At 37.7% G+C, this 26,684-nt stretch overlaps 1 protein-coding gene across 5 annotated transcripts in view; it reads right to left on the bottom strand.

Annotated features, from left to right (window-relative positions):
- The window catches only part of CUNH1orf87 (chromosome unknown C1orf87 homolog), an 86,222-nt gene extending 59,941 nt beyond the window's left edge, over positions 1 to 26,281 (bottom strand). For 3 of the 5 annotated variants that reach the window (XM_017877289.1, XM_017877292.1, XM_017877293.1), the window contains exons 1-3: positions 26,198 to 26,281; positions 25,035 to 25,167; positions 7,763 to 7,997 (exon numbers count right to left, since the gene is read on the bottom strand). In XM_017877289.1, the coding sequence (XP_017732778.1) occupies positions 7,763 to 7,997; positions 25,035 to 25,141 (342 nt within the window). In that variant the 5' untranslated portion in view covers positions 25,142 to 25,167; positions 26,198 to 26,281. Of the gene's footprint in view, positions 1 to 7,762; positions 7,998 to 12,867; positions 12,938 to 25,034; positions 25,168 to 26,197 lie in introns of those variants that run through there. The other 2 variants (XM_017877290.1, XM_017877291.1) reach the window with 2 other exon arrangements.
- Positions 26,282 to 26,684: the final 403 nt, after the last annotated feature.

Below are 26,684 nucleotides of genomic sequence, written 5' to 3'. Positions count from 1 at the left end.
TTAGATCCTGAGTCTTTTTTGACCAGTCTTAGGAAGTCTTTGATATCTTCATTGCTTTTGGTATAAGTGGATATTTCAGGCTCAAAACTGGAATCAGCTCTTGGAGTTTTACTGAACATAATGCAGATGCAAGGCTACTCATTGCTTTGGGACAAGTCATTGTTTCTAATTTTTTCCAATGGACAGACCTGGGAAATACATTTTTAAAAAGAGTTCATACCAATTTTTCATTTCAAATGTAGGATCATAGGAGTTTTATGTAATTTTATTAATACTCTATATTTTATTTCTTCTATACCCCAAATCACAAGTCCAAAAAAAAAAAAAAAAAAACCCCCCAAGGTAATGACTCCCTTGCTTTATCACATAAAATATAGACACAGAGAATAACAGTATCAACATAATGGTCATTAAAAACATTTAAATATATTTTTTCAAGAAATATTTTCCTTACAGTAAATATTCCACTAGGTATATGCAATGAAGTCACTGTGTTTTAAAATCATTTACAATTGTTTCATTCTGTTTAATTTTACTGCCAATAAATATATAGTTAGGTCCATGTGACTGCTCATTTTCAAGGTGGCCCCATGGATCCCTGCTTCCTGGTTTCATGGCCTTATGTAGTCACCTTCATCCCCTCAACATTTCATTAAGATTGGTCTATGCAACCAGTAGAATACTGTGGAAGTGATGGTACGTCACTTCTGAGATTAGGTTATAGAAGATATTGCAGCTTCCAATTAGATTGTGTACAATCAATCTCTCTCCATCAGTCATTTTGTGAGAAGCCAGCCATGTCATGCACACCCCTAGAGAGAAGCCCACATGAGAAAAGCTGAGACCTGTGGACAAAACCAGGAGGCCTCTGTCAATAGCCACATGAGTGAGCTTAGAAGTAGATCCTCTAGTTCTGATCAAGCTTTCAGATGACTGTATCCCTGGGTGAAATCTGGGATGAAATTTTACAAGACTTTGAACCAAAATCTCCCATCTAAGCCACTCCTAGATTCCTTTCCCTGAGAAACAGTAGCAGGTAATATGTGTTTATTGATTCGAGTGACTAAGTTGTAGGGCAATTTGTTATACACCAAAAGACAACAAAACAGGATTCATTTTATTTTGTTTTGATTTTACAAATTGATTTTCTTAATATATAATTTTACTTTATAATTCTGTAGTGTAAAAAATTCATGTGGTTGCAAAGCAAACAAGACATTCAGAGAAGTATGCTTTCTATTTTTTTATCCCTTCATCATGTTCCACCTATCCCCAAGAGATAACCACTTTTTAAAAATGTTCTTAATTAATTCCTTCATTTTAAAAAACATAAAGGATATGTACATGACAGATAAATAGATAGATAGATACCTGGTAGAATAATCTATATATTTTTTCTACCTCACTTTTATTCAATTAATAATGTATCTTGTTATATTACTCCACATAGTAATATATAATAATATTCATATATATACAAATTCTATATTTCTTTTTACAGTTTCATAGTACTCCATGTATGGATGTATCTTAGTTTATTCAAACAGTCCATTATCTATGGAAATTTAGGTTGTTTATAATTTTTTGGTGTAACAGGTAATGTTGCAATGTATATCTTCTGTATAAATCTTTTAATATTATATTTTTCAAGTACATCTTTGGGATAGATTTCTCAAAGTGAGATTTTCTTATAAAAAATGTAGATGTAGTTCCGCTAATTATTATCAATTTTTCTTCCAAAACAGTTTTTCCATTTAAAATTTTTTCTATCATTGTAGCAGTGTATCTGTTTCCCCATAGCCTTCCAACAAAGTATATTAACAATATTATGGATTTTGCCAAATTATGTTATCAATTTCCTGGATTTTGCTAATAAGAAATTATATCTCAGGGTAGAATTAATTTGCATTCTACTTATTAAAAGCAAGTTCACATCTTTTCATATATTTAAGGAACACTTACATTTGGTTTTCTGTGAACTGCCTGTTCATATTTTTTGACCATTTTTCTAATAGTTTACTGCCCTTTTTCTTCTCTATTTTAAGTAGAATATTCTATAGATGAGAGATATATTTGTCAATAATGCAAGTTGTAGATTTTCCTCCTACTTTGTCAGGTGTTTATGTGCTTTGCTTACAGGGGTTCTGGCCATATGGTGAAAATAATCACTCCTTCAGTGAAAAGGATCACTGTATTTCTCATTGTATCTGCAACTTGAGTCATACTTAAGAAAGTTTCCCCTTATCCCATATGATAGAGGAAATCACTCAAGTTTACTTGTACTATTTGTATATTTTTATTTCTTTACACTTAAACCTTTGATGTATTTGGAATATATCCTGATATACATCCTATATATGTATGGTATATGAGGAATAGACCCAACTCAAAACTTTTCTAAAGCTGTCCAATAATGTGTCACTGATTAAAATGTCCGTCTGTTTCTTATTAATTTTCAATGTCACCTTTATCATATACAAAATAACAATATGCCAATGGGTTTATTTCGGAATTTTTCTTTTCAATTTCATTGGTCTTTCATGTATTCATGTGCCAAAACCACACCATTTTAAATATAGAGACTTTTTGTTTTAATATCTGGTAATGGTATCTTACCCATTCCTCATAGTGCTGCTCTCCTTTTCAGGGTTTTCCTGACTATTCATGCTTATTTGTTATTCCAAATTAACTTGCTAATCAATTTGGCTAGTTGTAAAACAAAACAAAATAAAAACCTAATAGTATTTTGTTTTGTTGGAATCCCAACAAATTTATAAATTACCCTAGGGAGGACTGACTTTTGATGATGTTAACATTTTATGTACAAGAAAACAGCATACCTTTCCATTTGTTAAAATTACTCTTATGTCTTTCAGGAGTGCTTTATATTTTGTTCTCATACAGGTTTGGACATTTCTTGTTAAGTTTATGCTGTGGCATTTAATTAATTTATTTAGTTAATTTACTTCTACATTTATTTACTATTGTAAATGGTGCCTTTTCTTCCATTTTATCTTCTAACTCATTTTTGTTCACATATATGAAGACCATTGATTTGTGTTATTGATGTTATAACTTTCTAGTTTGCCAAATTTTCTTGATTGTTTTAGTAGTTTTTCATTAAGTGTCTTGAGATTTTAGAGGTACAATCTTATACTCTGAAAATAGTTTTACCTCTTCCTTTCTAAATAATATGCCTAAACTTTCTTTCTCTTATTTAATTGCATTGGCAAATACCTCCAGCATAATATTAAAAGCCAGTGGAGACAGTGAGCACTCTTAACTTCTTCCAAACAGAAATGAGAAAGTCTCTAGTGTTTTCCCATTAAATTAGATGTTGGCTTTGAGCCAATATACAGAGAAAGACATTTGCAAACAAAAATGAACAAGCAACAATTCTTACTCTCAGTGGTCTTATAGACTTGTGGAAGGAGACAGATAAGGAAACAGTTTATTTTAATAGTATGGCAACATCTACTGTAGAAGTATGCACAGATTCACTTGGAAATACATTAGGAAAGGCATTTACCTCAGTCTTGGAAATCAGACCGTAATGCTTCTTGATAGAGCTGCTATCTAAGTTAAGGCACTTATATGATTAGAAGTTAATGAAATAAAGATGGAGGGAAGAGAATTTTACCCATAAAGAATAGCTTGGGCAAAGGATTTGAGGTGAAAGGGAACAGAACTCTATTTATGGAATAGAATTTCAGTTAATGAGATGTGGGGATGAAAGTGAAATAGAGAATAGACAGTTGAGCTAGAATGCTAAGTCAAGGAGTTTAAATTTTATACTAGGGAAATTGGGATTTAACAAGGGAATTTAAGTGTTTTAAACAGAGGGTATATCTGATCAAGTGGTTCTTCCTAAAAGAGGTAACATATATATCCCTGCCCCATTCATGTTGTGCTTGGCCATGTGGTTTGCTTTGGCTAATGGGATGTTAGTGGATATGACACAAGCAAAAAACAAAGACTTAAAATGTACTTGTGTAATTGAGTTTGTTGCCTTAAAATGTTTCCATCACTATGAGAAGGACATGCCCTGAGGAGCTCACTGGATTCAGAACAAGAAAGCACAGAGCAGACCTGAATCAAATCCAGTTTAGAGCCAAGCCCAGCCCAACCCAACTGAGATAAATAAAAGCTGCCTAAGCTCATATCTGTAGATGTGAGCATAAATGATTATTGTTATAAACCACTCAGTTGTGGTGTGATTTGTTACGCAGCAATATTTATCACAATAGCTGACCAATACATTGAGAGACTTTTAAAGACAGAAAAGTCAATTTGAAGATAATTAAAATCTCCCTGGTGAGACAAAATGGTGGTCTGATTATGGTGATGACAAAGGAAATAAAAGAAAGAGAAGGTTTTGAGAGACACAAAGGAGGTAGAATTTAAAGGACTCTGTGATTGGTTGGATATCAGGGTTAAGGAGAGAGACGAGGAAAGTATGTTCAGGTTTCTTGCTGGTGCAATTGAGAGAGGAGTGAGACCATTCTGTGAGACACAGACCACCAGAAGTACAAGATCAAAGGCTCTGCTTTGAACTTGCTGAATCTGAGCTGCAAATGCACAGCCAAGCAGAAATGTCCTTGACATCTGTCTATTCGTCTATAAAATAAAGATAACATCATGTGCCTTTACCTACCTTGCGGGGCTATTGTGGAGAATGAACAAGGGAAAACACACAAAAGAGCTTTGAAAAGAAACCTTCCCAATCAACTGTGATAATTATTAAAATTAAAGCACTAACACTTTCATTTTCATACTGCCAGATGCAAAAGCACACTGCAATTTTATTTTGAAACTGTGCTACTGAGTTTGTTACTAGTCACACATTCTTTTTTATTCTTCTGAGAGAAGGCAGAGCCGAAAATTCTGAGAAATTATATAAACAATATGTATTTTTTTCAAAAATGTACCCGTATAAAGCGGAATTTAGAGGCAAAAAGATCCTAGGACTAGGGGTCAGAAGAGCCAAGCTCTTTTCTTGTGAGACCTTGGAGCATTTAAGCTCTCTGGTCCTCTCATTCTTCCTTTGTGAAAGGAAGGTTTGCACTTGTTTATTTCTAAGATATCTCACTGTTCTTATATATACAAAATGAAGGATTCTCTTAACATCTTCAGTTTTACTTACTTCCTACCAATGAGACTCTTCGAACTTACTCTGTGATTTGGAAAAGAGTTTCACACTTGCTCGTCCTCACGCATGTTAGCTCAGTCTTTATCAGCAACTTCTCTTTTGGAGCAAATTCAGCTGGTCCAGATTGCCTGTTACGTCCCAGGCAGGAAAGCTTATTTTCATCTATGTGTGAGTGATAAGGATCTAGAAGGAGTTCTGATTGGTGTGCTTTTGTAACTGCGGCAGGATTCCATTTACCACTTAGTCAAGCTGGTAATGAGGGTCTCTGTACCAGGCAACTGTGGCTGCCATCTGGCAGGCCAGCACCACACGCCCGCCCGGCAGACAGAACCAATTAGTCGGTCCCCACACCTCCCACAAGGCCTTCCTTGTTTGGTGGCTGGGTGTTAGCCCCCGCTGAGCCTCCCACCAGAAACCCTGTTGGGTTCTGGGAGGGGAGGGGCAAATTTTCTCCCTGTACGACAGAGCTAGCAAACAATCCAGATCATGGAGGTTAAGAACAGCTTACCTAATGAACATATTACCTATGGTAATGGCAAATGCAGAGTCCATGGCAGGAATGAGCAGCTTGATGTATTAGGAGGACTGTCAAGAAACAGATGTCTATATATGAGAGAAAAACTAAAATGGCTTAAGTGCCCATAAGGCGTTTGTTAAGTGAACTGTGTTGTATTTCTATAAAGGAATGTATACAGTTTGGTGACTAAGGACCTAGAACCTGGGCTTGAATTGTGGGTCTGCCACTTCTCAGTTCTATGACTTTAGCAAGGCACTTGACCTCTCTGTGTCTCAGCTCCCTTAACCATGAACTAAAGATAATAAGAGTTCCTACCTCACTGGGTGCTTGGGAACAATAAATTAGTTAATATCTGTAAAGAGCTCAGAATGCTGCCTGGCACATAGTAAATGCTATCCATCTAGGTGTTAGTTCTGAGTACAACTCTCACAGAACCATTAAAGATGATGCGTAGGATGATTTTTTTCATGCCAAAGAGAGAATTTTTGATATGAAGTGAATCAAGCAGGATAATAAAGAGTATATATAATGACTCCCATTCTATATCTCTATGCATGAAGGAAAAAAGAGGAAGAAAGGAAAAGAAAACCACTAGTTTTCTTTAGTTGATATTTTCTTCTTATTTATATTCTCCTTCTGTTTTCAAAATTGCTACATGATTATGCTATGATTTATAATTAGAAAGATCAATAAAAATTTAAGTAAAGAAAAAAAGAAAACCTAGACAAACATCTTATCTGCACACTTATGAGTCACTTTATCCTTTCTGAGTGTTGGTTTTATCATCTATGCCATGGTGGTAGAAATAACAATGGCATCTACCTCACAGGGTTAATTTCAAAGAGTAAATAATAAAATTTACCTGGAAGCATCAGTCAATAATAAAGTCTTTTATAGCCACAATATTATTACCAAGGCCATTCTTGGGGAGCAAAACCAATAAATATATTAATGCCAGATTCTAAATTAGGTTAAAAAATTCAGAGGTCTTTGATAATTCAAATGGATTATATCACCTCTGCAGATTCACTATCTTTTGCTGTAACCAAGGCCTAAATTCAAGGACTCAGCCAAACTGGAGACTAAGAGGCTTGAGTGATGGCTCAATCTGTGTCACTCATGTTTTGGGAAGGTCACTTTCATTTCTGGTCTTCAGTGTTCAACTAGACCTTGCAGAGTATAGCCTGAGGTCCATAGATAGGCTGTTAACCACTCCAAAATTTGATCCTTTGCATGGTTCTTATGAGCAGAAGATCCCAAATCCATAGGCATTCATTTTCTCATGTGACTAAAGACTAGCTGGTAGCTCAGTGATTTAGAAAGGGCTATTAAAATTACAAACTAAAAATAGTTATGTTAGAGTGTACTGCAAACTCTAATTCAGTATTTTACTAAAATATCTGGCTGTCACTTAATGCTTGGCAGCATTGCAAAACTCCTACTTTATGTATCTGTTTAATTGCAATTTCAGCAATTTTGGAAATGGTACTTTGTTATCAATGAATCATTAGTTTTGTCTTGATTTAGATCCAGTTTTCAATTGCTGCTTTACTTGCTTTTTAATTACAAATTACTAATCATATAGATTCATCACCATCAAGTTAGTTTGTTATGAATTGTTTAGTTGATTGTTAACAGAGTGCAGTGATATATATTTCTATCAACAGAGTTTGGGGCCTATAATTTTTTTTGTAATTAGACATTGTTGCATTGGAATTTTAAAATAAATTATCTCTTTTTGTAATGTAAAAGCAGACAGACTCTTACCCTCCAACATGCCCCAACTTTGCATGTATAGTAACAATACTGAGTATCGCTGAGCTAACCACAGGTGGAATAGGTTGACTAACTCCATTGGTTGTCATGACCAACTTCATTGGTGATCATGACCAACTCTGTTGGTGGTCAGCAAGGATACAATATACAAAATGACCTTGAAATTCATTTTCAGATTGAAAAAAATTGATTCCTATTTCTATCTCGTGCAAAATATATTAATGAACGTTTGTACAGTGTGTTTTTGTGTCAACCTATGTTTTTATCTATATTTTCCTAACAAATTATCAAGATAAACTTGGGTATTTTTTGTTACTCACTTTGCCATCCAGGAATCTGCTACTGTGTGCCCCTGTTAGTAGTTTCTGGTTGTTTTCTGATTTCTGGTTGTTCTCTGCGTGCTTGTTCTCTTTCACATCATCTGGATTATAATTGGTTTGCTGATCAGTGAAGTTAATGGGAGCTGGGGGGTCTCTGCTCATCTGCCTTGCATTATCAGTCATTGGTTTCTGGCGCATTGTTTGGGTTTCTGTTTTCAAATTCTCATTCTCCTTGCTGTGAAGAAAGAATTTTATACTTTGTTACTCACAGGCAGACTCCTCATAGGCAAGGCTGGCGTAAGAACAGAAGGTGTGATTGGTGTTGTAAACAGTGGTAACTCAGCACAGTGGAATGTGGAAGCATAAACGTTGGTTATTTGTCTATGCATAGCTGACCATAGAGAGAACCTGTTATTAATATTACCTTTGCAGGCTTTATCTGTTTCCTTCCCCTCTTCCTCATACTCATAATCTATCCATCTGCTCCCAAACCCTTACTGTAAGCAATGACCAGTATGAAAAATGAACCCTAAAGGTTATCACATTTCTTACTTGTAAATGTAACAGGTATTTTCAGCCTTAGAAAAGAAAGTCAAAACAGTTTGTCAGCTCCAGTTCTGCTCTATGCCTCTCCCCTTGAGACTTCCTTTTCTCCTGGGGGCTTTTCATTTAAGTTTAATATTAAACAGAGAAAAGAAAGAAAAAAAATCTGTAGGATGATTCAAGGAAATTCAAATAACAACTAAAATTAAAGGTTCAACCTTGTTTAATAACTAAAAAGTCCTCACACCTGTAATCCCAGCATTTTGGGAGGCTGAGGGAGGTGGATCATGAGGTCAGGAGTTCGAGACCAACTTGGCCAATATGGTGAAACCCTGTCTCTACCAAAAATACAAAAATTAGCTGGATGTGGTGGTGTGCACCGGTAGTCCCAGCTGCTTGGCAGGCTGAGGCAGAAGAATCAGTTGAACCCAGGAGGCAGAGGTTGCAGTGAGCCAAGATCACGCCACTGCAGTCCAGCCTGGGTGACACGTCTCTAAAAAAATAAAAAATAAAAAAATAACTAAAAGTCTTACGAATCAAAAGAGTAACAAGGTACCATTTTAAACATAGAAGACAGATATAATTCTTACAGTGGGTGACCTGAAAAAATATATTAAGAGTCAAGAAACTGAACAATTTTAAAGCATGTGTATTAAGACATTGTAGAACAATTTTAAAGCATGTGTATTGAGGAGAAAATGCAAAAAAAAAAAAAAAGAAAAGAAAACTCTAAATATTGAGTAATAGGTGGATGCATTTACTATTTCATTCTTTGCTTATGATAGAGTATATGAAGTCATTAAAATAATTATGAATAATTTAATGATACAAGTAAATGTCCACTTATAAAAGTAAGTGAATATATGATTGTCTCAACTGTGTAAAATGCATGTATATAATGTGTGTGCCTATTCAATCTAGAAAACAATGTGCCGGAAGTTAACAGTATCTCTGGGTGGTAGAACTCAGGGTATTACATTACACTCTATTATACTATATCATGTCATATTATACTTTATAGTATTACTGTTCTAAATTTTCTACATAAGAAAATACTATTTTATAATCAGAAAAAATAAGTTTCAAAGTAGCTATGCCTTGTATCTTCATGGCATTCTATAAATTCTAGCTGTTATTTATAGATACAGTGGAAAAGATCCATTTACAAGCATATCATGTTATGTAAATATAATATTCATTGATTTAAATAATACTTGTTGAACTCCAATACTTGTTGATTTGACTAAGACCAAACCATGGGCAATAATTTGAATGTATGTGTGTATTTTTATAGTCATCCTCTTGGTGGTGGTAGCACAAGAAGAAAAGAAGGCCTAGGAAAGAACTCTGATGGATACCTACATTTAAAGAGGAAAGATGAGCCTTAAAAAGAGCTTTAAAAAATTCCCAGTAAAGTAGAAGGGAAATCAGGAGACTAGAAGGAAGACTTGGTAGAAAAGCAAGAGGATGTTTCCGGAGACAGGACAACAGTATTAAATGCTGCTGAGAAAGGAAATTTCTGAAAAGGGTCCATTGGGTTAGCCATAAGGATGTATTCAGGAATCTTGGTATGGGGAGTTTCAATGAGGTAATGTAGGTGGATGCTAGACTGAAGTGGATTGAAGAAAGAGGGGGGACAAGCAATGTAGACAGGAAGTATAAAGACCTCTCTGAAGAAGTTTGGCTGCAAGAAGGGAGAAAGACGGGGTGATGATTGATGTGGAATACAGGGTTTCAGATAAGACTGTTATTATCATGTTCAAAGATGTTAGGGAGTTTAACCTGTTGAAACACCAATGGTGAATAGCCAGTTGAACTGCAGAAAGGAGAGTGCATCATTGATGATATAAGATGAACCTTGACAAAGGGAAATGGAAGTCATTGAGAGAACAGAGGCAGAAGGGAAACCTCAGGGTAAGATTGTAGAAAAATAGGTAAGGATATAGGCAAATTAGTACATTTGATGACAACAGGTTGATTAAATTGCTGACAGCTTGAATTTTCTCTCTGATAACAAGGTATGGTTACCTTGGGTCTCATGGGGGAAGTGATGGAGTGGAAAGTCTGAATTAAGGGCAGATGGTTTGGGGCAGCTGCTATGAAGAGTAGAAGAAGGATAATCAGAAAAATAAGACAGGTTGGCTGGGCCAACTGAGTGGCCAGTTAAGGTTAAAGACCATTGATTTTTGTGAAATCAATTTGAGAGGATGAGTGGCATTTCACCCAGTAGTCCTCACGGACATGTAGAGAAGGCAGACAGTGAGGCTTACACAGAACTGGAGCTTTGCCAGACAAACACACACAAATGATAATAGTGCAAGACAGGAGTATGAGAAGGAGAGTGTATATTTGACAAATGTTTTTTGCAATGAGAGAAGACATATATGTTCCCTGCCTTCAAGAAATTTAAATTTCATTTGGTTGTCCAAAAATAACACAAACAATAAAGCTAACAACTGGTAAAACTAGATTCTAGAAATCAGAATAGTGATTACCTTTGAGGGGAGATGTATAGCCCAGAAGAAAGCATAACGGGGATTCTGTGATTCTGGTACTATTTTGTTTCTTGATCTGGGTGTTTGTTGCATGAGTATATCATGTTTGTGAAAATTCAGTGAGTGGTAGACTTATGATGTATACTTTTATGTAAATATAGGTATGTTGTATTTCTATAAAGTATTAAATTGGTATAAAATTTACATAAGTAATATGAAACATATCCACTTAGCATATAAATGAATGTCAAATGAACATTATGAAGATTCAGTACTATTTGAAGTTCATAAGAAACGAATAACTATAGTTTGCAATGGTTACAAAAATAATATTATTGCTGAACATTTAATGTGACAGCCACACTATACTTATTTATATATATTAGATTATATATTTCTTAAATCAACCCTATCGTCAGGCGTTCCTATTATTCTTATTTTAGGATGAAGAAATTAAGGCCAGGAAAGTTGATATGATTGGCCTAATTCTATTTACATGGCTTTTGAGTAGTGGAGCCAGGATTTAAACCTGTCTACTTCATTGCACAGACTCAGATCCTATTGGCAGTAGAGTCAGAGGAAGGTCCATGGAAGTTTGTGATTATATGAGGAGCTGAAAGTACAGGAGCAGCTAACCAAAGTAGGAAATGCAGGATTTGAAGGCAAAAATGGTCATTGGGCAGGGTAGTTAACTCTTTTGGATAAAGGCAGGGACAATGGATTATCTTTGCTTTAATTATCTTCGAGATCCTTTTGTGGGCAGTGTCAGGACAGAATTGCTTGAGAAATGTAAAATGTATCTGCCTGTCTTTTAAAACAGTTCCTGTAGATGTAAAACCAAAAATAACATGTTAAATCTGTTTCAAGTAAAAGCTGTATTTTTTTAAAAAAAACATAGCACTTTGAAAATTATCAAGAAAATGACTCTCTAGCTGAGAAACGGCGTGTGTCTGTGGTTAGCACAAACAATTTGTCAACACGCATTGGTTGTTATGTTGTTCACAAACTCACAGTTCTTTCTCCTAGGCTTGTGTACTATCTACCCATATTACTGAAAATAGACATTTGCCATTTCAAAAGAAGGAAAAAAACCAAAAACCAAAAAACAAAAAACACCATCAATACTATCTTGGAAGCAAGACACAGCTAGCTTCCGCGTATGTACTTCTGACCTCAGCTGCTGCTCTGGGGGTGCCGTGAAGAGTTTAGTGTCATCCAGGAATGAGAGCAATTAGAGAGGATTACTGTGTTGCTGGATGATAAATAAATGAGGAGAAAACTGTTCAATCGTTCCCTCTCTCACCGGGCTGTTTTTGCAAACCAGCCCATTAGAGTCACCCTCCATTAGAGCACAGAGTCTCAGGGTTAGAAAGAAACATTGCAAAGGCGTCTAGTAGCATCCTCTGCCCAAAGCAAGGTAGGGATCCCCCGCTGGCCCCACCTCCCATATAACTCCAGCTCACCAGATCTCACATTTGATTTGGATTACACCCCTGCCGAGAACATAAAATCTCAAATGAAGGACCCAGGGGGCTCAGCAAAAGGTCACCAGATGCCATCTTAAAGGTCTGCCAGCCTTGGCAGCGACTCAGTGCCACCGATTTCCAACTGTGCGCCATCTAACAGGCCCTAAACCCTCTGGAGAAGACAGCCTAGAGTGTGCCAACACAGTGAATGGGGATCTAATTTCAGTAAATGAAAGTGTGTTCTTATTTGTAAGTAATAAGAGATAATCAAGACAACCAGACTTTTCTCTTTTTAAAAAGACAATAAAAAATAAAATCGGAGATGGGAGGGGAGTACAGCTGAAAAAGCTCACCAAACTCCACAGGGAAGCTGAAATGCGAAGCCTGTGCTAATGTAGCTAATGTTATTGTGTCGAAGTATGAAGGTTTTTTGTTTATTTCCTTTTTTTATGTCATGGAGCCATACCATGTACTATTATCATGGAAATTTAGTCTTCGAAAAGATCATAAAAATACTTTCATTCAACTCTTGAACTCGTACTTGAATCATTTCTTTATCAATGTAATTATTTTAGCTAATATGTTCTATCTAAATGCTTACGTGTCAGTCACCACACATAAATTCTTTCATGTTGTGTGACTTTGGGAATATCTGATTTTCAGGTTCTCAGCTGCAAGATGAGAAAAAATAATCCTTATCAAGATAAAATGTATAAAATATTGAGCACCCAGCCTAGTGTTCCTTCCCCGGCCCTTGACAAATAGTAATTCTATGTTAATCATAAATTAAAGTGCTAGCTCCTTTATACACACACTCCTCATCACTAAGGTACAAAGGGATGCTTCTTTCTCTGGACTCCCAAAACTTCCTTTATTGACAGACAAAACTGAAGTTCAAAAGTCAAGGTTTTGTAGTAGACAGGAACTGAAGAAAATCTATTTAAATAGATAAAAGAGATATAATTAATGCAATCTATCTGACCACCTCATTATTTACCAATCACAGTAAATACAAATTTGATAAATCACCCTGCCTTTAAAAAACAAATATTAAGTAGTATTAAAAATCTGTTCTGATAAAGCAGGATTCTTCTCAATCACATTCCTTAATTTTACAGAAAAAAACCAAACAACCCAAACATTGTTGCATCATGATGTCCTCAGGTGGATTACACCTGAGAGCTTTATAGACAGTGCAGCTTTGCCAGTCTGGAGCCAATGTTTATTGGCTAAAATGTAAATCTTGGAACCAATCTTTAATGACTGGAAATTTAATGTCTTTTGCACTTGCATTCTCTCCTGTTTTGCTTTTGCAAGTCTAAGCAAAATGACTGTGCAACTGCCTGGCCTCTTCACCAATGATCTCTGTGCTGTAGGGCACAGTTTCTGAGCCAGGTCTTCTATCCATACTCTGAGAGGATGCAGCATAAACAGTTCTCTCTCTGCATCACATCTGGATTCATCCACATGGTCTATGGGAATGAGGAGCAATCATTATTGCTATGTTATTTTGTTTAATCAGGTTGAACTAAATCAGGAATATATAAAAAGATGATGGATTTTTAAAAATACTCTATCAATATAAATTTGTTAACTCAAAATCTTAGCTGGCAAAACTAAAGGTGGCCAAATATTTTATCTCTTTACAAAAGCTTCCATATACACACACGAGAAGTTTTATTTTGTTTTTAAAACAAAGATTGATTGTAATCAACCTTTCTAACCTCTTAAATTTTTTTTTTTTTCAATTGACAAAATAACGCAGATATCTTTACAGGCCAGTACTTCTATCTCTACACCAACATTTGAAATGTCTAATGGTGTTTCATTATATAGATATACAAGAGTTTATTTAACTTGTCCTATATTGTTAAACATTAATTTGGTTTCCAAATTTTTATTAATTTAAATGCTGCTGCTCTGCTGGAGATGTTTCTTTGGCACCTATATCCTCACCATCCTTCTCAACCCCAGAAAATTGATCTCTGTGGACTTACTTTATCAACAGTGCCCATGAGGCCAGGCAGAGTGGCTCACGCTTACAATCTCATACTTTGGGAGGCCTAGGTAAGAAGACCACTTGAAGCCAGGAGCTCCAGACCAGCCTGGACAACATGGCCAGACCCTATCTACCAAAATAAAAAAATAAAAAAAAATTAGCCGGGCATTGTGGTGCACACCTGTAGTTCTAGCTACTTGGGAAGCTGAGGCAGGAGAATTGGTTGAGCCCAGAAGTTCCAGGCTGCAATGAGCTATGATCCCTCCATTGTATTCCAGCCTGGGTGATGGACAGAGATCCTGTCTCTAAGAAAAGCAGTGCCTATGTCTTATGATTCTGAGTGGTTTGGGCCAATGGGTAGCCCTGGCAGGAGGAGGTTCCCTCCCTGAAAGGTTGACTCAGGCTACCTGTGTCTCTTGGCCAAAAGTCACTACTTTTCTCAAGATGGCCCGAGCTGCAGAATGCTATCTTTTCTTGGTTTCGGTAACATTCTGCTCCTCTCCTCTCTTCAGACCTAAGGCTCCTACCAACCTTGTGGCTGCTAGCCCATGATTCCTGCACCACACCTTGCAGTTCTCTTAATCTCAGCATACATTTTTGTAATTACTCCTTTAAAACTAAAGCCATCCTGGTTTGAGTGTATAATCTGTTTCCTATTGAGACCCAGACACAACACACATTTTTGTGTAAATCTTTGAAACCAAATCATTACACCCATCCATAATCATTTCCACAGAACTGATTCGTAGATACAGATCTTATGCCAAAGGACATATACTTTTAAGGCTTTCAATAAGTATACTTTAAAAAACACAGTATCATATGAGTATTTTCTCTAAACACCTGCTAGCACTGGGTATCTCCATTATAAAACATTCCTAATTTGATTTGTAAAAAATAATATCTCATTACTGTTTACATTTCTTTTATTATCATGCATGTCAAATATACACCCACATATCTGTTGTTCCTTTTTATTTCTTCTATTTCCTGTCTAGGTCTATTGCCAATTATTGAAATGAGGCTGTTCATCTTTTTCCCATCGATTTGGAAAAGCTCTTTATGCATTTAGGAGTTACTTATTTTTCTGTCACATGTGTTGTAAACAGTATTTTGTTTTTCGCTTTGACTTTGTATTGTATTTTTTAAAATATATAGAATTCAAATGGCAAAAATAACTGTTACTTCATAGTCTCAATATTTGGGATCAATAGGCACTTGTAAGTTTTCTAAAACATTTATTTAATGTTTGCTCACATAATGCCCTGTACTCTTATTTACAGACTTATGACTAGAACAACAGTATGTTCTGCTTCTTTATACGTCTCACAGTGCCTAAAATAAACACACAAACAAATGACAACAAACAAAAATTATTCCAGGATATTAATACAGAAGCAGTTTAATGCAGTGAAAAGGGCTTAATAGAAGTATGATTTTAGCCTACTGCTTTATCATTTTGAACTTGTAAAAATGGAGATAAGTATCTTCTGTGATGTGATTGTTCAGTTTTAATGAGAGATTGAGTTCATAGATATTCAGCTATTGTGTAGATTGTCTAGTGAGAAAAGTAATAAACAAAGATAAGGCTTATTGATCAGTTGTTTCTAAAAAATAATAAATGGGATACTTGAATTTTTCAATCACAAAATTTATCCATACTTTATGTATGGACTATAATTAGTCAGTGCTTCCATCTCCTGCCTGGATTATCATAACTCTTTAAATGTTTTCTCTCTTTTTATTAGTGTCACTCCCAAGTTACTCACCACTTGACAGAAGCAGCCTTTAGAAAATAGTAATACAATGTGAGCAGCATTGCTCTCAATTTTCCAGTGGTTTCCCATTCTACCTGGAACAAAATCCAAAGTTCCTACTATGGTCCTACTGGCTTCTCTGCCCTTATTTCCTGCTCCTCTCCCCGTTCCCCACTGTGCTCCACAAACAATGGCTTTCCTGCTCTTTCTTAAACATACCAACGGGCTTTATTCTGACTATTCTCTCTCCTTAGAATGCTCTTTCTTCAGATATTTGCATGATTTACTTTCTCTGTAAGTCTGTGGAGTCACTAGGATGTAGGTGAATACCTGTGTATCACTTGGTGCAGGCTGGACCTCAGTGGCAGGAAAGCAGCAGGTACATGGGTTCCCTGATCCTGAGCACTGTGCTCCTGCTGAGGGATGGTATTCTAGTTTTTAAGAGTATATTCTAGTTTTAAGAGATGGCCAATACTGAGTGTCAACTTGATTGGATTGAAGAATGCAAATTATTGATCTTGGGTGTGTCTGTGAGGGTGTTTGGTCAAAGGAGATTAACATTTGAGTCAGTGGGCTGGGAGAGGCAGACCCACCCTTGATCTGGGTGGGTACCATCTAATCAGCTGCCAGTGCAGCTAGAATATAAAGCAGGCAGAAAAAACTCTAGACTGGCCTGGCCTCTCAGCCTACATCTTTCTCCCATGCTGGATGCTTCCTGCCGTCCAACATCAAAGTCCAAGTTCTTCAGTTTTGGGACTCAGACTGTGGCTCTCCTTGCTCTTCAGCTTTCAGATGGCCTATTGTGGGACCCTGTGATCATATGAATTAATAAACTCCCCTTTATATATAATAGGATATATATATATAACTAATAGGACATATATGATATATAGATATATATTATATGTATAGATATAGATACATATCCTATTTGTTCTGCCCCCTAGAGAACCCTGACTAATACAATGAGGCAAGCATGAGGCAACCTTATACAAAAAGAAGAAAAAATTGCTTGGGCTCCAGGCAGTCAAGTTAGGTGCCATCGGTTTGTAGCAGTAAATGAGAATGTCAGATGCCCAATAATGGGCAAACTTGAGACCTGTGAATAGTTGCAGACTCTTTTTCTTGAGCAGGGGAGGAAAGAAGATACTACCAACTTTATGGAGAGTTTAAATCTGGTAGAGCCATACCCACGCGGACGAAGGCTGGGCTAGTCTTAGCTCACCGATAGCTAACCTGGGATAATTCTCATTGCATAATTCTAGCTGTTTATCTCCGCACAGTCTCAGTTCAAATGTCTCTTGCTCAGAGACAGCTTCTGGGACCTTTAAGAGCTGATAGATCCTCATGTTCCTTTATTTTTCCTTATTGCACTATGCCTACATGAAAAATCATTGTTCATCTGTCTATCTTGTGTTTCCCATCACTAGAACTTTAGGTACACTTCTGTGTCTCCATGGCTTGGCACTCAGTAGGTGCTCAGTTAATATTTGTGCAAAGGAAGTTGATGGAATTCCCTATATACATTAATTTCTAAAACTGTTAACGTTAACACTTAAAGAAGTTTAAGACAAGTCACAAAGAATTTGTTATTATAAAGGGTTTGGGGTGATTCAAAAATGACAGAATATGAGCTTTAGGAGAGTCACGTGGGAAAATACCAGAACTTTGCATATCTTGGGTGTAAATATCAATGCAAATTACAGGCATACCTCAGAGATTTCTGGTTTGGTTCCAGAGTGCTGCAATAAAGCAAATATTGCAATAAAGTGATTCACATATTTTTTTGGTTTGCCGGTGCACATAAAAGTCATGTTTACACTATACTGTAGTCTATTATGTTTGCAATAGCATTGTCTAAAAAACAATGCACATACCTTAGTTAAAAATACTTTATTGCTAAAATATGCTAATAATCATCTGTGAGCCTTTAGCAAGTCCTCATCTTTTTGCTTGTGGAGGGGCTTGCCTCGATGATGCCTGCTGACTAATGAGGATGGTAGTTGCTGTAGGTTGCGGTAGTTGTGCAATTTCTTTAGACAACAATAAAGTTTTCTGCATCCATTGATTCATCATTTTACAAAAGATTTCTCTGTAGCATATGATGCTGTTTGATAGCATTTTACCCACAGGGAACCTTCTTTCAAAATTGGAATCAATCCTCTCAATTACTGCCACTGCTTTCTCAACTAAGTTTATATGATATTCTAAATCCTTTGTTGTCAATTCAACAATGCTGACAGCATCTTCACCTGGAGAGTTGATTCTATCTCAAAAAACCACTTTCTTTACTCATCTGTAAGGAGCAACTCCTCATCTACTCAAGTTTTATCATGAGATTGCAGAAATTCAGTCACATCTTTAGGCTTCACTTCTAATTCTAGTTCTCTTATTATTTTCACCCCACCTGCAGTGATTCCTCCACTGAAGTCTTGGAACCCTCAAAGTCATTCATGAGAGTTGGAATCAACTTATTCCAAACTCTTCTTAATGTTGCTATTTTGACATCCTCCCATGAATCACAAATGTTCTTTTTTTAGTTATACTTTAAGTTCTGGGATACATGTGCAGAATGTGTAGGTTTGTTACATAGATATACACGTGCCACGGTGGTTTGCTGCACCCATCAACCCATCACCTACATTAGGTATTTTTACTAATGTTAACTCTCCCCTTCCCCCCGCCACCACTGACAGGCCCCAGTGTGTGATGTCCCCCTCCCTATGTCCATGTGTTTTCATTGTTCAACTCCCACTTATGAGTGAGAGCATGTGGTGTTTAGTTTCCTGTTCCTGTGTTAGTTTGCTGAGAATGATGGTTTCCAGCTTCGTCCGTGTCCCTGCAAAGGACATGAACTCATCCTTTTTATGGCTGCATAATATTTCATGCTGCATATGTGCCACATTTTCTTTATCCAGTCTATCATTGATTGGCATTTGGGTTGGTCCCAAGTCTTTGCTATTGTGAACAGTGCTGCAATAAACATACATGTGCATGTATCTTTATAGTAGAATGATTTATAATCCTTTGGGTAGATACCCAGTAATGGGATTGCTGGGTCAAATGGTATTTCTGGTTCTAAATCCTTGAGGAATCACCACACTGTCTTCCACAATGGTTGAACTAATTTACACTCCCCCCCAACAGTATAAAAGCATGCCTATTTCTCCACATCTTCACCAGCATCTGTTGTTTCCCTACTTTTCAATGACTGTCATTCTAACTGGTGTGAGATAGTATCTCGTTGTGGTTTTGACTTGCATTCCTCTAATTACCAGAGATGATGAGCTTTCTTTCATATGTTTGTTGGCCACATAAATGTCTTCTTTTGAGAAGTGTCTGATCATGTCCTTTGCCCACTTTTTGATGGGATTGTTTTTTTCTTGTAAATTTATTTAAGTCCCTTGTAGATTCCGGATATTAGCCCTTTGTCAGATGGATAGATTGCAAAATTTTTCTCCCATTCTGTAGATTGCCTGTTCACGCTGATGGTAGTTTATTTTGCTGTGCAGAAGCTCTTTAATTTAATTGGATCCCATTTGTCAATTTTGGCTTTTGTTGTAATTATTTTTGGTGTTTAAGTCATGAAGTCTCTACCCACGCCTATGTCCTGAGTGGTATTGCCTAGGTTTTCTTCCAGGGTTTTTATGATTTTATGTTTTACGTTTAAGTCTTTAATCCATCTTGAATTAATTTCTGTATAAGGTGTAAGGAAGGAGTCCAATTTCCGTTTCCGGCACGTGGCTAGCCAGGTTTCCCAGCACCATCTATTAAGGGAAATCTTTTCCTCATTGCTTGTTTTTGTCAGGTTTGTTGAAGATCAGATGGTTGTAGATGTGTGGTGTTATTTCTGAGATCTCTGTTCTGTTCAATGGATCTTTCATAATGCCGTCTGCTGCCCCAATGTTTAGTGCGCCAGGGTCCCTCCTAAAATGTGGCATCCAGAATGAAGTGTGCAGTACTCTACTGAGTTCTGCGTGGAGTGAGCCTCCACATCTCTCTATCTGAATACCCTTGATTCATGCTAAGCTCAAACACAGGCAATACTGGAACATTTATTCCATATAACCATTTCCATGTACACTTCTCCAAAGATAGCCTTTGCCTATATTTCTCTTCATTTAATCTTGTTGGTTGTAGCTTATTTCCCTGCCAAAGCTTCTTAGCTTTCTGCTACCTATGGGTTTACTGAAACAATTTGTCTATCTTCCTTTGATTGTGTATTAAAAACTGTTGAATAAGAGCAGGGTCACACATACAAATCCTCCCCACCTCCAGAAAGTTGTGTTTATATCAATTGTTCCATCACAACTTGGTGGTGTATCACCTACCTCAACACTATCCAGTCTAGAGCTCACTGCCTTGTTTCAGGCCTTTGTGAGAAAGATGTGCCCAATGACTCACCAAAATCAACACATACTTTCTTTATCATTCTCTTCATTTGGACTGCAATAATCTTGTCAATGATGAGAATGGAACCAGTTTGGCATAATCTATTTTTAGTTAATGCATACCTCCTCTTGGTGATCATCACTTTCATGTTTTATTTTCACAACTAATTTAATTTTTTGGCCTACAGTTTTGGCAGGGATTGTCCACCAACCTCTGGCTCTGTGGTACTATTACTAGCTTCCATCCCCTTTTTGAAAATGAGAATATTTGTCTCCAATCACATGGCATGTTACTCATCAGGGTTCCATAGTAACATCTGGATGTTATTTTAACAGCATGGGCCTTTAGATTTGGATTTATTTAAAGCTACTAAGTATTATCTTTCTAGATCTTTATTTTTCTTGGTAGCCATGTTACTCTAATTTATTTAATAGGCTTTACCATGTACAAGCTTTTATCCTCTGTGCTAGGGATATAGTTGTGCACATACAATTTACAGTAAAATAGAGAGACAGAAATGCATAGGAAGTTGTAAGCATGTACTATTCCTTACGGGCGTTATAGGAGGCTCCAGGTAGGGCAGGCAAATGTGTGTCTGGTGGTGGCAACATGTCATTAGATTTTATTTTAGAAAGATCACGCTGGCCGTACTTGAGAATGGGGCTTCTCAAACTGGAATGTGTGGAGGAGTCACCTGAAAATTCAGGTTTAAAGTAAGATTCTGACTCAATATATCAGGAAGGGAGCTGAGGTTCTGTTTCTAACAAGTTCCCAGCTGAGACTGGTGCTGGAAATCCATGGACTACACATTCAGGAGCAAAGCTGCAGAGGAGTCAGTTAGAGAGTGTGAAGATTAGAGACAGGGAACTAGGTTGGAAGGCGGTTATAGTGACCTAGGAGGAAGATGATGATGGCACAAATAAAGGGAAATGTATGTCACTCCTTGAAGCCTGCAGGTTAATCTGTTTTGCTCTTTTGTGAAAAATATGTATACTAAATATAAGTATTTTTCTTTGATCTGTGAACAATTATACATGTTAAGGAAAGAGGGAAGGCGAGCTCCATTCCAGTCTTAGTTCTTAATAACCAGCGTGGAACTTCAGGAGCTTGCTTTAAGACCACTGAGGCCTTAGTTATCTCACCTCATCTGTAAAATGGGAGGCTGGTTGTTATGGGTTGAACTGTGGCCCTGCCAAGATTCCTGTGTTGATATTCTACCCCCCATACCTCAGTATATGACCTTATTTGGAAATAGGATTATTACAGATATAATGAGTTGAGATGAGGTCATACTGGATTAGGGTGGGCCCCTAATGTAGTTGACTGATGTCTTTACATAAAGGGGCAATTTAGACACAGATGCAGATGCAGGGAGAAAGCCATGTAAAGCTTGAAGATATGCTGCCACAAGTCAAGGAACTGCCAGAAGCAAGGGAGCACCTAGGACACATAGGTCCTTCCCTAGCACCTTCGTAGGGATCACAGCTCTATGGACACTTTGACTTCAGACCTCTGGCCTCCAGAACTTGAGACCATGAACTTCTGTTGTTCTAAGTCACCTAGTTTGTGGTACACTATTACAGCAGCCCTAGCAAGCTAATATAGTGGGCTGCATCTAAAAGACCACCTTCAGGTCTGACATACTATCCCATCATCAACACATGTCCTGCAGGAAATCTGAGCTAAATGTGGTTATACGAGAAGATTTCTGTTTTTCTATCCATTATTGATCCATGATTTTCTTTTAATTCAAATTTTCATTTTGGAGAAACCTTTCTTTTTTGATATTTACTTACACTTCTTCAGTGGATTTTTATTAATTGATTCAACTTATTCAACCCAAAGAAAACACCCTTCTGGGGCCCTGGTTTATGAGTATAAACACTTTTGGGAAGACAGATTCTGCAGCATGAATGGCATGACAGTGGCGGCACTTTCCTTACCTGAGCAACAAGGAGGCTTTAAGAATTATTTTTTTTTAAACATACAAGAATATTTTAGCAATGCACATTACTAATCCTATGTCATCCCAGCAACAGTAACATGAAGTCTATAGGAAACACAGCAAACAAACAAAATACCCGTCTTACTACTTAAAAAACACCAGCTGTTATAGTATAATAGGAGAGATAGAACTGCATATTTTGTTTTACAATTAATTTAGCTGATTTAATGTACTCTTTTATTTTTTGGTTCCTGAAGTTTAGAAAACAAAATGGGGAAAGGCACCTTCCTATAAGATAAAGCTAACTTTTCACTATTTTAAAAATTAAATACTACTCCTTGCTTTCTGTTTAAAAACATACTAAGTTCCATACCCTTGGAAAAAACCAGGGGTTTGGGAGAGAATAAGGCTAAACAAACAACCTAAGGAAGGAACAGAATTAGTAATAATATAGTCTTCCAGGTAGGAGATCTGAGCCAAGTGTCCAAACTAATTCTATTTACTTTTCTTGACAGTGACAGGGATTTGACATATCTCAAAATAATCACTTACCAGATCACAGTGTCTTAGTTTCCTCATCTACAAAACAGACATAAACTGCATCCTAGGCAGAGAATATAAAAAGGATGGCCAGGAGCGGTGGCTCACGCCTGTAATCCCAGCACTTTGGGAGGCCGAGATGGGCGGATCATGAGATCAGGAGATCGAGACCATCCTGGTTAACACGGTGAAACCCCGTCTCTACTAAAATACAAAAAAAAATTGGCCAGGTGTGGTGGCGGGCGCCTGTAGTCCTAGCTACTTGGGAGGCTGAGGCAGGAGAATGGCGCGAACCTGGGAGGCGGAGCTTGCAGTGAGCTGCGATCGGGCCACTGCACTCCACCCTAGGCGACAGAGAGAGACCCTGTTCCTCAAAAAAAAAAAAAATATAATATATATATATAATAAAGAGATATAAAAGGAGGGACATCAAGCATTTAACAGAAGGATGTTTGATTTTTTGTTACATGTTTTATATCTATAGAAAGACTTCAATAATAATAGCAGAATTATTTACTAAGTGTGTTATTTATAAGACACTGGAAAGGTGCTTTGCATACTTTTTCTCATTTAATCCTCACAATAATCCTATTACTAGATAGGTGTTGTTTTATCCCCACTTCATATATATAGAATCTAAGGCCAAAGATGTTAATTCATTTCCCAATGTCAAAAGGCAAGAAAGAATCTGACCTAAGATTCAATTTCACACCTCTCAGCTCTGTAGGGATCCCAAATGTATGAATCACATGCTGCAAACCTCAGTTCCTGTGCAGTGGCAGATATTACTAACTGATTATAGCAATCACTTTGGAATCCCTCTAGACCTTACAATACTGATAGTGGGGAAGTAGAACTAATGTGACTTTCTAAAGCCTTGTTAAAGCCTGTACTTCATAACAGCAGTCTTGGTGACCTGCATTCAGAGATTTTGATTCAGCAGACCTTGAGCTGATTCCTGAATCTTTATTTTTGAGGACCCTCCTGGTGATTCTGATGATTGCCAGGTTTAGTAAAAATTTCTTCTTGCACCTATGTTCAACGATACCATATCTTTGTATATTTGTTCAGTCTACGAGTTTCTGAAACAGAAGATAGAGCTGAGGAAATAATCTTAGGAAGGAAAAGCAATCTTTGACTAGCTATTACTTATGGAAGGCCTACTATAAGAAAGACAGATCTAGTACTTTCCCTTCTTTTTTTTTTTTTTTTTTTTTTTTTTTTTTTTTTGAGACGGAGTCTCGCTCTGTCGCCCGGGCTGGAGTGCAGTGGCCGGATCTCAGCTCACTGCAAGCTCCGCCTCCCGGGTTTACGCCATTCTCCTGCCTCAGCCTCCGGAGTAGCTGGGACTACAGGCGCCCGCCACCTCGCCCAGCTAGATTTTTGTATTTTTTTTAGTAGAGACGGGGTTTCACCGTGTTAGCCAGGATGGTCTCCATCTCCTGACCTCGCGATCCAACCGTCTCGGCCTCCCAAAGTGCTGGGATTACAGGCTTGAGCCACCGCGCCCGGCCTTTCCCTTCTTTTTTGAGCCACTGAAACTCTGCAAGAAAGAGCTAGTCATATTCTTCTGTGCTGAAACATCTAGTGAATATTAGAAATATATGAGTGTCATCTCTTAAATGTGACTGTGATGGGTTTGGAAGAGAAGAAAGAGATCTTAGCCATGATCTGAGAAGCCCAAGCTTAGAAGAGTATCAAATACAAACAGGAGTAAGTGAAAACCTTACAATTTATGATTCTGTATTAATCCTACTCCTTTAATTCACAACAAATTGACTAATAAACCTACCCCACTCTCCCTAAAATTACTACATGTGGTAGATTACAAGCCCGATGAGAAAAGGCAGCAATGCTCCATTAATATTTATAAATGTCTCAATGCTCATATTTCCCATCTATTTGGAAAATCGGCCCAAGTAATTAAGGAGTATGGGGAATTATAAAGATGAAAAATACTAGGAAAACAGTGCACATGGAAGTTATCAACACGATTTTAACTCTACTGTTGCATCTTAATGACTTCGTTTTCCATGGATGGCATTTTTTTAAGTTTAAATTTCTGGGTGATAAAAAAAACAATAAAACTTCATTATCATCCAAGCAACACAGGTATTTTTCAAATATGGACTTACATCTTTGGCTTCTCCACGAGGTATTGAAAGTGTTTACTTCCAATGATTTTCACCATGATCTCAGGCATTGCATTTGATCCACGGGGAGTCTTCCAGGCTGAAGACATGATTCTTTTCAAAATCCCTTCAAATCCTTAGAGGTGAAAATAAGTAAATTGTTCCTCTTGATTTTCCATTAGGGAACTCCATCATCCTTGTCAATAACAACAAGCAATAATAATGGCAGGACAAAGTGTTTCACCTATATTACCTCACTTAACACTCCTAACAAAGGCATGAGAAAGGTATTTTTAATTACTATTATCACTTTTGTTTCACAGTTGAGGAAACAGGCAAAATGTAGCTATATGACTTATTCACATCACATCATCTCACCAGTAATTAGTGGACTTGGGAATTTCACCTAAGAGATCTACTGAGTCATTAGGTGACTCTACCTTCCTGTACTACAAGACATAGGATGGGATTCCAGTGAGGTCAGAGCGGAAACTAGGGCATTAGTGGGACATATCATATGAAGAACCAATATTCAGTTCTGATGTTTAGTTTCTCCATTTATAAGATAAGGATAATTCCGGGTCTGTTCTAGGGACTTGGGGGTGAATCCAAGGAGATAATGCATCTGAAGGGAGACTGAACACAAGAGAGACAGACTTTTGTTGTGATCACTGATCTCTTTCTACAACAATCCAATGAATCTGAAATTGAGCTCCTGCACAAGATAAGCACTGGCTGTTTAAACAGAGTGATGCCAAGGGAAAATCAGAAGCTCAGTAAATCTCGTCACAGCTGAACACTCCCTTTTAGAACCACCCAGAGACTGAAAGCCCTTTAGAAATCATTCTACTCCAAAGACTCCCTCACAGATTGGAAAACTAAGGCCCAGAGAGGGTGTGTTATTTGACAAAGGTCACAGAGAGAATGAAAGGCAGGATTGTTTCCAGTATTTGGGTCTGATGGCTAGACCAGGGTTCTTCCCAAAAGTCCAATACTAAAGACCTGCTGTGCGACGGCAGCCCCTCATTCCGGGGACCTGCAACCTCTTTGCACCTGTCTGGAATCTTCCAGACTCGGAATTCGTGATCCTCAAGTCCCCTCCCTGCCCAGCAGCTGCGTGTCAGTCCTGAGGTCTTTCCCCGGAGAGAACAGAGAGGGGTGCTTACCGCTAGGGCAGCGTTCCCACCCTGGCGGCTCAGAGTTGCGCGATCCGTGCTTCTCCCCAGGAAGTTGACACTCTCAGACCCTGGAGACAGGACGGGGCGTGGGGACTGAGCCCAGGAATCCAGCCAATCACAGGGCCCGCGTCGCGGGCGGCGCCTCTTCCGCCCTGGTCGCTAAGGACGCAGAAGGCTGTTTCTGGGCGGGGACCAGGTTTTTCTCCCCTGCCGCGGCAATGGAGCCAGGCTATGGCTGCAGATGGGTGAAGAGTCTAGGTGTTTTTGATGTGTGCCTTCTCTCTTCTTCAGAGATATACGGGCATCCTTCTCGCCCATCTCGCTCACCTGTGTGGTCACCCTTGTCCTGCCCTTCCTCTGAGGCTTCATTTCCCTTTGTGAGTTTGCACACAGTTGAGATTCGAACACAATAGGTTCAAATCCAGACGTCTCCACTGCATGGCTTGAGTAAATCCCTTCTTTTCCCTGAGATTGT

This window comes from Rhinopithecus bieti, unplaced genomic scaffold (assembly GCF_001698545.2).
Source record: "Rhinopithecus bieti isolate Rb0 unplaced genomic scaffold, ASM169854v2 scaffold_6380, whole genome shotgun sequence".
Taxonomy (NCBI): domain Eukaryota; kingdom Metazoa; phylum Chordata; class Mammalia; order Primates; family Cercopithecidae; genus Rhinopithecus; species Rhinopithecus bieti.
This window is presented reverse-complemented; position numbering and strand designations above follow the sequence as displayed.